General features: G+C 43.3%; 1 protein-coding gene across 6 annotated transcripts in view; it reads right to left on the bottom strand.

Annotated features, from left to right (window-relative positions):
* Positions 1–14,873, bottom strand: part of SETBP1 (SET binding protein 1) — a 371,229-nt gene that overhangs the window by 104,644 nt on the left and 251,712 nt on the right. For all 6 annotated transcript variants that reach the window (XM_013988555.2, XM_021092436.1, XM_021092441.1 and 3 more), the window contains one exon: positions 593–4,049. In XM_013988555.2, the coding sequence (XP_013844009.2) occupies positions 593–4,049 (3,457 nt within the window). The remainder of the gene's footprint in view (positions 1–592; positions 4,050–14,873) is intronic.

The following is a 14,873-nucleotide window of genomic DNA, read 5'->3' as shown; positions in this document are numbered from 1 at the left end:
TGTCGAGGCAGGAGGTTCATGGTGCTTTTCAGCCAGCCTCCTCCCCCATCCTGTTGCAGGGAAATGGCCTGGAGTTGCGGCTTCCTTAGCAAGTAGACTTCAGGATCCTCTAGTAAGCAGCTTCCAAAACCACTGCCGCTGACATTTCAACCTATGACATGTGACTTCTAAAACGAGCATGTCAAATAAACTAGATAGTCATTCCCATCCAGCTTTGCTGTTCTTGGGATCTTTTTGGTATTCCTAGAGAGTTTTGGAGGCTTTATCCAACTAGAAAACTGCATCAACAGATCAGATGAGGACCTCAGAATATGGTCCTTAATTAAAAGCACAAAGCTAGTGGGTATGGCTGTAGTCTAGGCAGCTATCGTGGCTAGCTCTGGGCCCATGGTTCTCAGGCAATGGCTCCAAGACAGTAAACAATGTATAAACTGTGCGGCAGACCTGAATGTGCAAGGATACCTATTTTCATTCAGCTCCTTCCTCTCTGTAATCTAGTGATTGCAACGTGCCAAAGAGGGCGGACAGTGGAAGGGCAGGGTCCAGCAACCAATATGAAGACAGTCCGAGTCTGAAGAAAACCTGATCTTACCTGGAGATAGGGAGGACTCATAGGAACTTCTCTCCTTGCGGTTCACCTTGAAGGCTTGGATGTCCTTCTCCCTGTACGTCCCGAAGCCTTCATAGCTCCTCCTTTTGCTCCCACTCACATCACTGTCCCACTTGTCATTCGGAGGGTTCATCTCACCGAACACATCCAGGGTCTCCGGTCTCGTGCTGCTGCCGTCCCCGCCACTGCTGGAGTACCTTTTGGTGCACGAGTCTGCAGGCTCACTGCTCAAGTCACCTTTGTCCTTGGCCTGCGTCCAATGCTGGGCATCTGAAAGGGACAGTGTGGACAGGGTGTCCACCTCAAAGCTGTTCTTGGAAGATTTGTGGCCGGTTTCACCATGCTGGTGCTTCTGCTTCTCCTTATGCTTGCTTTTCTCACTCACAAGTGAGAGCTCTTTGTCTGCGCTGCTTAGCCGCTCGCTCAGGATGTGGCTGGAGAAGCCTGTGGCCTTGCCCGCAAACAGACCACTCAGGTTGTCGTGGGTGCCCAGGAGCCGGTCCTCCTTGTGCTTATGCTTGTGTTTGTGTTTCCTTTTGTGGAGCCGACCACTGGACAGACCGGCGCTGCCCACCTTGGGAGCATTCAGGGATGGCTGCATGTCCCCGAGGCCCATGCCCACGGGTCCTTGCAGGTGGACTCCGTGCTTCGCTTTATGCTTAGCTGTACCAGACATCTTCACGTGGGAGCTCGTGTGGAACTGAGGTGGTGGCACTGTTGGCCTCATGAACGGGGAGGCTGCCCCGAGCGTGTGTGACAAGTACAAAGGAGCTGGGTACTGACTGTAATAACCAAGGTTCATCATAGGCATTGATGTGTAAGGCATTCCATAGGGTGCATAGTAACTTCCGCTGGGAATAGGGTAGCTGAACCCTTGTAAAAAAGGCACCTTTGTCATGGTGTCATTGGTTTTTGCAGGCCTACCACGCTTCTTCTTTGACTTCAAGTCTGAAGTCCTCCGAAGATAGAGCAACGGGTCATACTGGATATATGGCACCGGGTAATAGTGATCAAAATTAATCCGAAAAATGCTGGGATACGGATTCTCGTGGTAAAAGGTATAACTCCGGTGGGAGATCCTGAACACCTGGAACTTGGTGATGAGCTCTTCCAGGTCTGCCAGAAACTGGAGATCATCACGGTTTTGCAGGCTTTTCCGTTTCCTCTTGTGCTTTGGCTTCTTGAGGCTTTCGTGGGCCAGAAAGTTGTCCACGATGAGATGCTTCTGCCGGTGGCCATGCCGGTTCTTTGTGCTGGTGTCAGATGGGATGGCCTCCGGGTTGTCCAGGGAGCAGAAATCGAAAGAGTACCTCCGTCGGGATTCGGAACTCTTTTCCGCTTGGTCAGACGTGCTGTTGTTGTCTGTCCCAATGCCACTGTCACTTGGGATCGTCTCCTCACTGTGGGACTCGCTCACAGGGGACAGCGTTATTTCCTTGAGTGACCCGATCTCGCAAAGGTGTGAAGGGGAGTTGGCCATCAGCCTGGGTGGAGACAGCTTCCAGGCCCCACTGTGGATTCCCTTTTGGGTTTTGGTTGGAAGAGCACTGATGGGCTGGAGATTTGGCATAGTTTTCAACTCTGAAAAACTGGTTTCAGTGCTGGCGGGGCTCAGGTTGCCATTGGACCCACCTAACTGTGTTGAAAGTGGGTGCATAGCTGCTGGTGAAGACGCCACAAGTGACTGAAAGTTGGAAGGCACGGCGGGAACATCCGGCTGGCTAGAAACAGGCCTCGAGTGCTTGATGGCTGTTTTGGGTTCTTCGGATGGGGGTGGCAGCTCTGCCCTTGGCTTCCTGCCCCTCTTCTTGCCGATGTAGATGGTGCCCCTCTTGCTGACATTAATCTGCTTGCCCAGTTTGCTCTCAATCCCCGCTGCCCTGGGGCTGGTCTCCGGGGGAGCTTTGGCCTTCAAGGCCATGCTACTGGAGCAGGACAAGATCTGGTTCAAGATATTTTTCCTCTTGAGTGTTTTCATCTTATTGATAGTTTTGATGGTCTTCTTATCCAACACCCCAAGCTTCCCAACTTTTTTGTGAAATTTCATCTCACTCATGGGTTTGTCCTCTCCTGGCACGAGTTGGGCCAACTTAGCTAAACTACGTCGTCTCTTTCTTTTCTTGGTGCCGGGGAACTCCCGGCTGATGGGACTGACTGGACTGGTAGAAGTTCCCTCGTGAATCGTCTCAACAGTGAGCAAAGGCTGCTTCTTTGGTCGTCCCCGCTTCTTCTTGACTGGCGTGATGACAGTGAGACTATCTGTGTTGGTGTACAGTGGGCTGGAGGGGGTGATGGGATATGCAGATGGTGGCTCCACCATCAGTTTATCAGAGGGGGCCATGACCGCCTCCCGGAGCAGGTTGGTGGGTCTGGGCTTGCTGCACGTCCACCTCCGTTTTGCAGCAAATTTGGGGTGCTGGATTTCCGGCAGCTTTCTCGGAGGGTGATCTGTGCATGTTGGAGGCGTCATGACCATGGGTGGCTTCCGCGGCTTAGGTACACCTCCCGGGACGACTTTCTCAGCGTTTCCACTGGTTTCAAGGCCAGCTGAGGGGGACTCGTTCTCTATCATTTTACCCAACTTAGGAACACGGGGATCTTTTTTATTACCGTCAGGGTTGGAAAGTATCCTACTAACTACTTCGCTGCTCATAGTGATGCCAGAACCCAGGGTTTTCTCAGGCATGATCTTTTCCACCACAGCTTTGATGGACTGCCTCTTTTTCCTCTTATGGCTGCTTGGATCTAGACAGGGTGCCTTGATAGGGATAGTAATCCGGACATGGCTTGAGTCACTGTCAGGATTACTGACGGAACTCACATTCTGCCTGGCTGGTGATGCTTCTTGGGCATTATCTGTCGAATAGACTTCCCTTTTCCCTTCCACATTGTCAAATGCTTTCTGAGCATTCTTGACCCAGTCTAGGTCTGAGTTTGGTATAGTTTGACTTAGCACATCTTTTTTACTGGACTTTTTCTTGCTGCCTAGAGTAGGGGGTTCTGAGGGCTCCTTGGCACCTACTCCATCTTGATCTACCAAGGGTTGAAGCCCACTGGACTCAGCAGAGCTGCTGGGTGGGGCTGGTGAGCTGTGGTTGCCTGGAGACGGAACCATACCTCCCAAGAGCAGATCTTTGCTACTGTTGGACAGCTGACTCCATGTGCTCCCTGCACTGCCTTTCTTACCCTGGGCCTTTGCAAAGGAAGCCATGGGCTCAAGAGCTGGGATCTTGCTGGTGCTTGCAGTTTCTCTGCCAGACTCTGGACTGATGAAGCAATTCTGAGTGGCAGGTCCATTGTCAGAGTTGGTGGACCAGTCCATGTGGTTCTGGCTGCTGCTTTTTTGCTGGTGCTTTGGTTTTAAGGTGTCACCGGTGAAGTCCTGTGGGAGGCCTGGGTCATAATGGATTGCTGAGTGTTTCTGTGGCCGCTCATAAGCCTAAGGGTGGGTGGAGTAGAGAAGGAGAGAAAGAGAGATGAAAATGAGCATGTTGGAACTATTTAAAATTTAATGTCAAAAGGTCTAAATATTTAAAGGTTAGAAACAACCATCTTAAATTCCAGAATGCTTTGTGGAGATTGTTTATTTATTTATTTATTTATTTATTTATTTATTTATTTATTTATTGGCTTTTCAGGGCCACACCCGCATATGGAGGTCCCCAGGCTAGGGGGCAGATCAGAGCTACAGCTGCCGGCCTATGCCACAGCCATGATCGGAGTTGTGTCTGCAACCACAGCTCATGGTAACGCTGAATCCTTAACCCACTGAGCAAGGCCAGGAATCGGACCCACAACCTCATGGTTCCTAGTTGGATTTGTTTCCGCTGCACCATGACGGGAACTCCATGTGGAGGTTTTTTCAACTGCTTTAGTAAAAATACATGTGTTGATTTTGAACCTTAATAAGGATGCTTTAATCACTGTCTATCTCCCTGACCTGCTCCAATAACGGAAACTCTAACCTATCTTGGTTGAATGTAATCTCAAAATAAGAACTGTTTGGAGACAGGGAGGGCCCTAAAAGTCACTCAGCCCAATGCTTCTATTTTCCAAAAGAAGAAGTTAAAATTTCAACCATGGAGAGTCCCACCCATGGTGGCAGAGTCCAGGAGAGAAGCCGAACTTCCCAACTCCCTGTGTTTTTCCCCAACTTAAGCAGCCACTTATTTGAGCCCTGGCTTCTCAAATACACATCTTTCCCTTGCTTCTGCCTATTGCAGTTCATTTCTGTTTGGAGGTTATCCTGGAGTTCAACACCTCTGCACTCAAACAAGCAGTTCATGAGGAACCACTACAACAGCGAGAAACAGCACAAGTTGGAGAATTAAGGGAGGCGTGTGTGAAGACTGCATGGGGAGAGTGGGCCAGTCAAGGGCATGGAGAAGAAATGAAAAGAAGGAAAGTTACCTATCTGTTGTGTTTTTCCCTACATCAGTTCTACATGAATGCCTTCAGACTTTGGCACCTTCCTCAAACTGACTCTTTAGCCAGAAGAGGCAGAACCTGTGCTATAACCAACATCCATAAACTCACAAAGGGAATAAAGAGTGAACACATAATTTTGAGATATTAAAACTGTTTTTAATATAGACATGTTCACAATGTTCCAGATAGATTTTAAACCACACTACCAGTACAAAGAAGCATTCTTCAAAGCCTATTTTAAGTCCTGTTTTATACATAGAGGATGCATTACCCTTTGTTAAAGAAGGGAAAATATTAGTAAATTAAGAAAGCTTTGAAAATATCCCCAGTGAGAAATATACGATGACTAGCATAGTCAATTTAGAAGGTTTTAACCTATAATATGTATCTGTTGATGTATGTATGTATATATGTATGTATGTATGTGTCAAGCTAACTAGCTATATCTATCATCTATCATCTATCTAATCTATCTATATCTCTGTCTTTTTGCCATTGATGCTATAGGATTTAAGCTTTATTAGAAGGCAGTTCTTACAGATCATGTTAAGAGTCAAAACATAACTGGCAGAAAGAATTATGGGTAAAATTCAATATAACAAAGCAACGAAAGTTTCATTCACACTAGTTCCTGGAATCCCTAGGGTTATTTTCTGCCTCCCTGATTTTGTGAAATCCTGTTTATATTTCTAATATTAAACCATATTTTTCAAGTATCATGAGAGAGTCTCCCCAAGCAAAGCCTGTAAGTGCCCAGGAGAAAATTAAGAGAAAAAAAGTATTTAATTTTTATTTCATCTTGACGTTTATAGTAGAGATGCTGTCATCATCAACACCTAGAGAACGATTCCCGACACTGACTTTGTCTGCTAGGTATTACTGCCGTGGCCATAGGCTGCCAGCTCATTTTTGGCAACAACAAAGAAATCTCATTCATGGCATAAAGTAGTAAATTCTACTTACTTTTTTTATCAGCCAGGGCTTTGTTAGTTTGTCATTTACGCTTTGGATTTTAGTTGGCACTATATGTATACTCACAGGATAACAGGTCTAGAAGAGGGCTTGGAGACAAAATTTCCCACTCCTTTAGGTGACAAATAATTGACTGCTCACGCTAGAACATTCTTGAGGGTTACCATTGGCACTGATTAGAAATTACAGTGGGACGAGAAGTTCAAGTTTTTATTTGGGAGCTGGAAAAACAGGACTCGTAGCCACCCTCTACCCCTGTCATCAACCCTTCTACACGTTTCCAGATCTGGACACTGAAGTCCACAGAGGGGCTTCCTGGTGCAGCTGGAATCTTGACCCCTGATTCTTGTCGGTTTTTCCCTATTGTTCCATCTTATTTTTGGCACCTAGTAGAGTCCTTAATGAACTCTTTCTTCATGTTCGAAATCTCAGTTTAATTCTAGGGATGCCCCCTATCTTACAGAAATACTCCTGTTATAAGCTTTCATGAAACCATGTTTCTCATCTTTGTTGTGCTTATCATAGTTTTAAATTTACATCTGATTTTTATACTAATTGAATTAATGCCTGTCTCTCTTTCCACCCTTTATACACCATCACAGAGCTACTAAGCCAAGAGCCTGACAAATAGCAAGTACTCAATAAACATTTATTGAATACATGAAGGAACATACATTTTACTATGGGTATTTCATTTTGCCATTAGTGAGATTAATGACCTGTATATTGCAATATATTGTCTGAAACAGTTACCCCTTTCAGCCTAATTTCTTATGCCATTCCTTCTGCATACACCATTGTCCTCATGAAGACATCTATCACAATCCTTATAATGCGATGTGCCGTTTATTTGTATACTTTTCTGTCTCCCTCTCCTAGACTGTAAGTACTTTGAGGTCAGAGACACTCTCATTTATCCTTTTATCTCCAGTATCTACTACAAAGCAAACCACCCAGAAAGTTCTCAATAAATTTTTGTTGAATGAACAAAATAATATTTGAGATGCCTATTACCATGACAAAGTATATGGCTGCATACAAAAGACAATAAACCACCGATCCTTCATTTTATAATGGCTCCTAATGAAATTGGAGCCCTCTGATTCATTAGAAGTTGAACAAAAGAGCCTTCCCAAATACTTAAGGCCTAAAGGCGTGCTTTCAAGGTAACTTCCCTTCAATGCAATTTTACTGTTAGTTCTCTCCCATCTCCTATTAATTGTTTCAATTTCCAATTAACTCTGCCTTTGGGGAAGCCTGTGTGCCAGTCAGGAGGGTGGATTTCACTCCAGCAATTGAAAGGTGGGGCCTGCTCACTTACACTCAGGGCAGCCCAGCTGAAAGTAAGCAGTTAAGCAGCTCTGGTTCCCAGTGCCTCCATCTGGACGCTGCCTGAGCCCATTGTCTCTCCCATTTCAGCTGCAGTTAGCCCTGCTGGGAGAGCTTGGCAATCAAAGGGCAGGGTGGACAAAAGGGAAGCACAACAAAGGATCCGTAGTAATGGGGGGAAGTGGTGCTTTAAACCCTGCGCTCGGAAGGCTGCGGCGAAGGGGGAAAGAGGACTGAGGCTTGCTTTTGAAGGGGTCCAGGCAAACAAGGCTTCCTTCCAGCAGTGGCTGATGGCTATATCCCGTTGCATTTCACAAAATCCCATTTCTTCATCCGTCAGCCATGACATTATATACACAATGGCGAGGCTGTCAGTTCCAGTATGTCTTTCACTGAGGATTGAACACTTACTCCATTGAGACAGAGATGGACATGGTAAAACAGACTCCCAGCTCAACTCAAGAGCAAGCAGGCTCTCCCTCCCACCCTTCTCCAGTGTCTGGGAAGATGATTCCCCACAGGGGGCTTTGACTGGGGGCCTTATTAACCCACATGCCAGCATTCATTCCCTACCCATGGCACATGGAATTCCCCTGCTAGGGATCAAATCAGCGCTATAGTGGTGACCTATGCCATAGCTGCAGCAATGCTGGATCCTTAACCCACTGCACCAGGCTGGGGATCGAACCCGTGCCTCAGCAGTGACAAAAGCCACTGCAGAGACAATGTCAGATCCTTAATCACCATAGTGAAAACTCCTCTGTTTCCTCTTCAAATTATGAATTTCTCTGGGGGAATCAGACCTGAATCTTTTAAGGCCTTTATAGCACCCTCAGCCCCCTGCAGGGCTATCTCTGAAATGGTTAGCAAATAAAGGAGGAGCTGGTGATATTCTACATTGGGCCAGATTATTTTCATGGAAAACTTTTAATATCATCAAACTCAGTATGTCTCTTGGCTGCTTCCCCTTCCCCACAGATTGATTGTGGAACCCACAATCATTCTGAAAGTGTGGCTTACTTTTTATAAGAACAGTGCTTTCTATGTACATTGAACCTAGGCCAAATGTTCATCAGGGAAACACCATTCTGAAAACTCTAGACAGATTTCTCTCCTACAGGATGTGTTTATGGAGCAAGTCCTTCTGTAATGCGAAGAATTATTTTGTAAAGCATATAACTATCCCCTTCCCCATAACCAATGTATATATCATATATATCTAAATTTGGTACAAGTCAGATTACTTTTTAAAAAGCATTTTATTTATTTAAAAGAGTTATTTTTACTTTTATTTTTTTGGCGAAGCCCATGGCATGCAGAGGTTCTTGGGCCAGGATTCAAACCCACGCCACAGCAGCCACCAGAGCTGCAGCAGTGACAATGCTGGATCCTTAACCCTCTGAGCTACTAGGGAACTCCAAGAGCACTTTATTTTTATATAATTTTTAACAACAAACAAAACATTACTGCATAGAAACTTAAAATTCCATGAAAACAGAAGAAAGGAAGTCACCCAGCCTAACCTCAGGCTTACCTAAAGCAAGGTTTGTCACAATGAGAGGACAACATGAACATTTCAGGTCTGAGAAAAATCGTATAACCCATCAAAAATTAAGCACGACTTTATTGGAAGATAAAATACTCTTTTGGGTTAGCTGTGTTGTGCTACCTCTTGCTGACACCAATGATTTAAATTTACCATTTGTTGGATATTTTTCTTTACATGAGCAGGGAAATGTGCCTGCATAGGAGGGAATGATGGGGAGCTTTATCTCTTTTTTTTTGGCATACGATGCTTCTTAAGATATGGTCCTGGATCACTGTATCTGAGCCACCTAAGGTACTGGTTATTAATACAGATTCCTGGGCTCCACTTCAGATATACTCATCTGCTATTTCCCAGGGTGGGACAAAGGAACGTACCCATGCTCCTCAGATAATTCTGATATACAATTGAGTTTTTTTTTTAAATCAATGAATTTTATTACATTTATAGTTTTACAACCACCATTGCAACCTAATTTTAGAACATTTCCATCCCAAACCCCCAGTCCACATCTCCCTCGCCACCTGTCCCCTTTGGTAACCATAAGTTTTTCAAAGTCTCTGAGTCTGTTTCTGTTCTGCAAATAAGTTCATTTGAGATGCTCAGCATCACTAATTATTAGAGAAATGCACATCAAAACTACTATGAGGTACCACCCTACACCAGCCAGAATGGCTATCATGAAAAAGTCTACAAACAATACATGCTGGAGAGGGTGTGGAAAAATGGGAACCCGCACACACTAGTGGTGGGAATGTAAATTGGTACAACTGAGGTTTAAAACCACTTATCTAATGTTTTAACACCATAATTCCTCTGGGGTGGGGCTCTTTTGTGGTTGCTGTGACATTCACAGCACTTTTGGGTGGTAAATATGCAGAGCAAACCACCACAGGCCTGTTAGGATATGCAGTTTGGCACCACTGAGCATTCCTGCTTTGCTCTCTGAACCGTGTATAATTTGCATAGTAAGAAACTCTAACATAGTCCATCCCCTGTTGAGGTTTTCCAAGTACACTGCATGGTGAGGTGGACATAAGAGTCAATTATATGGGTGGAGGAGAATACTGTCCTCCCAGAAAGAACTAGGCATGCAGGGGTTCATGACCTCCCACACTGGGACTTCTATATCCCCAGCGCATCCCAGCCAATCCCCAGAGCTCTGGGGAATCCTGGCATCCCATCCCTGAGGCTTAAAGCAAGTGCTCAAGCCTGAGCAGGAGCTGAGTGTGGGAGAAAAGGAATGTAACCAACCACACACTGTCTGATTAAAGGTTCCCAACCCTGGCTGCACGTTAGGGTCATCTAAGAAGCTTCGGAAAGCAAACCATAGCTGGAATCTGACCCAGGCCAATTAAGTCAACATTCTAGAGGTAGGACCCGGACTACAGTGCAATTTTCAAAGCTTTCAGTTATTCCAATGTGCAGACAGAGTTGAGAACCACAGGATTTTATCAAAGGCAGGGGTCTGGGTTAGGGACTAAAGAGGCGCTGATATTATCAGGAGATGTTCCAGCTCAGTGGTTTTCAAATGTGTTCCATTGAGTCCTAGGATTTTGTAAATACATTTCTGAACTGTAGCCAGTGGATTGGGCAACAAAGAAGCTCCAGACCATTTTTTTTAACCCCCAAGTGGACAGAGCAGCCTTGCAAAAGATTTCATTTAAGAGAAAAGAGGTGGATAGAGATGATTCTGTCACTTAAGACTAAAAATGGGAGTTCCCGTTGCAGCTGAGCAGAAACAAATATGATTAGGATACATGAGGACGCAGGTTCGATCCCTGGCTCCCTCAGTGGGTTAAGGATCTGGTGTTGCTGTGAGCTGTGGTGTGGGTCGCAGACATGGCTTGGATCTGGTGTGGCTGTGGCTGTGGCTGTGGCGTAGGCCAGTGGCTACAGCTCTGATTTGACCCCTAAACTTGGAACCTCCACATGCTGCAGGTGTGGCCCTAAAAAGACAAAAGACGCACACAAAAAAGACTAAAAATGATCATTTAGGCTCATGAATAGGAGGAAGGCACATGCCAACTTTCATGGAATTTGTTCTCGCAGCATCTCTCCTCAGCCCCGTTCATTCCTACATTTGTTAAAGGTACTTACAGATACACAGAAGAATGCCACTAAATACCCTATTTGAACTATTGTTTTATAATCCTCTGATTCCATAGCATTCCATGAATGTTTGTGTCCCTTCAAAATCCATATGTTGAAATCCTGACTCCCAATGTGGTCATTTTAGGAAGGGGGACCTTTGGGAGCGCAATGTGATTAGGTCATGAGAGTGGAGACTTCATGAATGGGATGAATGCTCTTAAAAATAAAAGAGATCCAAGAGACCTCTCTTGTCTTTTCCCACGTGAGGACACAGAGAGAAGATGAGTATCTATGAACCAGGAAGCAGGCTCTCCCCAGGCAGTGAATCTGCCACTGCCTTGCTTTTAGAATTACCAGCCTCCAGAACTGTGAGAAATAAATTCTCTTTTTACAAGCCACTCAGTCTATGGTATTCTGGTATGGGAGCCCAAACAGACTAAGACAATAGAATCCGAAATGCCCCTAAATGGACATGAAGTTTCCAATTACATATATACAGTTCTCATTTCCTGTCACATGCATTGCCCTGGGAAGTCACCTTAATGTGGTTCCCATAGGAACCATTCCTGATTTGCTATTTGGGGGCTGCGAGTGATATTAAAGCACTCCTCTTATTGGGGGTGATAACAGCTTACACAAACACAGAGCCACTATCACATGCTTTCTTGAGTACACAGTAATTCTATATAACTAAAAATGATTGCTGACTTGGTTCCAGCCATATCGCTTTTAATATTAGACTTAACTTTTCCATGGAAATAAACATAAAACTATAAAATATATGAAGTGACTATTTATAGGCACTGGGCAATGGGCAATATAAGCTGTGATTCTAGATAGAAGGGAAACTCAAGAGGTGCTGCTATATCCCCCGTTTCCTGCCCAGAAGAACTTTCTACACCTGGGCACAGGGAAGTGGAACCCAGAGAACTGTAATATCATTGGTAGAAGAAACAGAGATCATAGTTCGAGGATCTTGAGGGGCCTGGAATTTGGAAGACAGGGTACCTGAGAAGAGGGAGCTATGCAGAAAAGGAACCCTAGAAGCCTTTATGGAAATGTCTTTTGTCTTTGGCCAAATTTTAATCTGCACTTGGTTAAATGAAGCATAGCAGAGGCTTGCTTCTAAGGGGGCCGTAAGCTGAATACAGAATCCTACGGACACATAATATTGGGCAAATTTGGATTTCTTACTAGCCAGAGTGGGAAGACTTTAATAAATATCCCAGACAGTCAGTTCATACTGACTGTCAGAAATGGTACTTCTTCAGAGTAGGATGACTCGAGCCTTAGAATAAAAGCTATCTGAGTTCAGCCCTAGCAAAGTTTAAAAAGAATCCTTAATAGGTTAAGTCTGTTTGTCAGTAAATTATCTACCAATCAGAACAAAAATCAAACTCTTTAAAGGAAAAACAGCAAAATCTAGTGCCTCTGCAATAGACTACCTACAATATTCAGGATGCAATACAAAATTATTAGGCAACCACCCAAGTTGGCAAATGCGGCCAATACTCAGGAGGGCAGATGAAGATCCAAAGCCCTCAAAACAACCATTATGAAGATGGCCAAGTATTAAGGAAAAGATGAGAATAATTGATGAATGTGGGGAAAACCTCAGCATAGATTTGGTAAATTTGGTAAATGGCAAATTTGCCAAAGTAACACAATGAAATGCTATGTTGGAAAAATAAAATATCTGAAATGAAAAATTCTCCAGATAGGCTTAACAGCTTACAGGGCACAGTAGAAGAGAAGCTTGAAGACAGCAAAAGTTATCCAAATTGAGGGGTATGTGGGGTGGGGGAGGGGATTTAAATAAATAACCCCTCCACCCAAAACAGCACTTCAGTGACCCATGAAACAGTATGAAGTGATCTAACATACATATAATTAGAATCCCATAAGTAGGGGAGAGAGAATAATGCATGTGGATTCACAAAGCTAAACTTAACAAATCCCAAGCAGAATAAACACAGAAAAAAACTACATTTAGGTACACTGTAAGCAAAAACTACATCTAGGTACAATGTACATCTAGGCATGTTGTAGACCACAGAGAAAATGTTAAAAGTAGCTAGAGAAATAAAGGCACATTATATACAGGGAAATAAGTGCAAATATAATGCCTGACTTGTTATCAAGCCAGAATATAATAAAATAATATCTTTAAAGTACTAAAATGAAAACAAAGGCAATTTAAATTTCTCTATCCCATGAAACCATTCTTTAAAACTGAAGGCAAAATAAATACTAATGGAAATCATTTCTGGCAGACCTGAATTATAAGAAATGCAAAATGAAGTTCTTTAGGCTAAAGGGAAATAACACCAGATAGAAACTCAGGTCTACATGAATGAATGAAAAACGTGGAAATGGTAAATATGTGGGCATATATACAACACCTTATTCTTGGTCCTAAAATCTATAAAAGGCAACTGTGTAAAGCAGAAATAACAATGAATCATGAAGTTTACGGCATTTATACAAATAAAATGTACAACAGTAAAACAAAGAATAAGAGCAGGATATATGGAAGTACACACTCCTAAGGTGTTTATATGTAAAGAGATGTAATATTGGATCAAACTACATTGTGATACTTTAAGTATGCATAGTGTAACCTCCAGAGCAACCACTAAAAATAAATTACCTATAGGGGAGTTCCTGTTGCAGTTCAGTGGACTACGAACCCAACAAGTATCCATGAGGATGCGGGTTCAATCCCTGGCCTCACTCAGTGGGTTAAGGATACAGCGTTGCGGTGAGCTGTGGTGTAGGTGGCAGACGTAGCTCCTATCCTGCATTGCCATGGGGTGACGTAGGCAGGCAGCTGCAGCTCTGATTCGACCCCTAGCCTGGGAACTTCATATACTGCAGGTTTGGCCCAAAAAGAAAAAAGTAAACAAAACAAAACAAAACAAAAAAAAAAATAAAATGCCAATAGGTTTTTAATACAGAAAGTAGGAGAGAGAAAGAAGAGACACTTGCAATGTCATCTTCTAGATGACTGCCTGTAGTAATACTGATTTCTTTTGTTCTTTTTCCTGTATGTAAACCTAAACAAATGTATTTCTCATGTAATTTAGGGAATTACCAAAATAATTACACTTTGCTTAAAAAAAAATGCCAATAGAAGGAAACATGTGGGATACTTAAAAAGGCTGATTAGTCCAAAAGAGACTAGAAATGGAGAAAAAAGAACGAAGATAGATGGGACAAATAGAAAACATATAATAACATGGTAGATAAACTCAACAATATAGGTAACTACATTAACTCTAATAGTGAATGCCTCCTCTCGAACAAACAAAACCAAAAACAGGGGGTATACTGTCAAACAGAATAAAAAAGTAAGGCCCGACTATATGCTATCTACAAGAACTGCACATTAAACACAAAGGCACAGACAGTGCAAAAGGAGGGAATAAGACAACACACAAACATCAAATTTTAGAATACTGGAGTGAAATCAATACAACGCAAAATAGGCTTCAGAACAAATATGACCAGAAGTAATACAGGACATTTCAAAATAAGAGAGTCAATTCATCAAGAAGAAACAATAATCCTAAATTTGTCTACACCTCAGCACAGATATCAACAAATCTTAAAACAAATAGAGAGTTAAAAGAAGAAATCAACAATTCTGCAATTAAAAGGATTTTAACACTTCTTTCAGTAACTGCTAGAACAAATTGACTAAAAAAAAAAATATATATATATATATAGAAGATTTGATCAACACTCTCAACCAACTTAACCTCACCCAACTGCAAAATACCTTCACCAAAATGTGCTGGATCACAAAACATGTAGGAATGGTCACTGAACACATGTCAATGTCCTCAAATACCATTTGTCAGCAAGAAAATGACAATTAAAACTGCAATGAGA

The sequence above is a fragment of the Sus scrofa genome, chromosome 1 (genome assembly GCF_000003025.6).
Source record: "Sus scrofa isolate TJ Tabasco breed Duroc chromosome 1, Sscrofa11.1, whole genome shotgun sequence".
Taxonomy (NCBI): Eukaryota; Metazoa; Chordata; class Mammalia; order Artiodactyla; family Suidae; genus Sus; species Sus scrofa.
The sequence above is the reverse complement of the archived record's forward strand: the minus strand, read 5'-3'. Positions and strand labels throughout refer to the sequence as shown.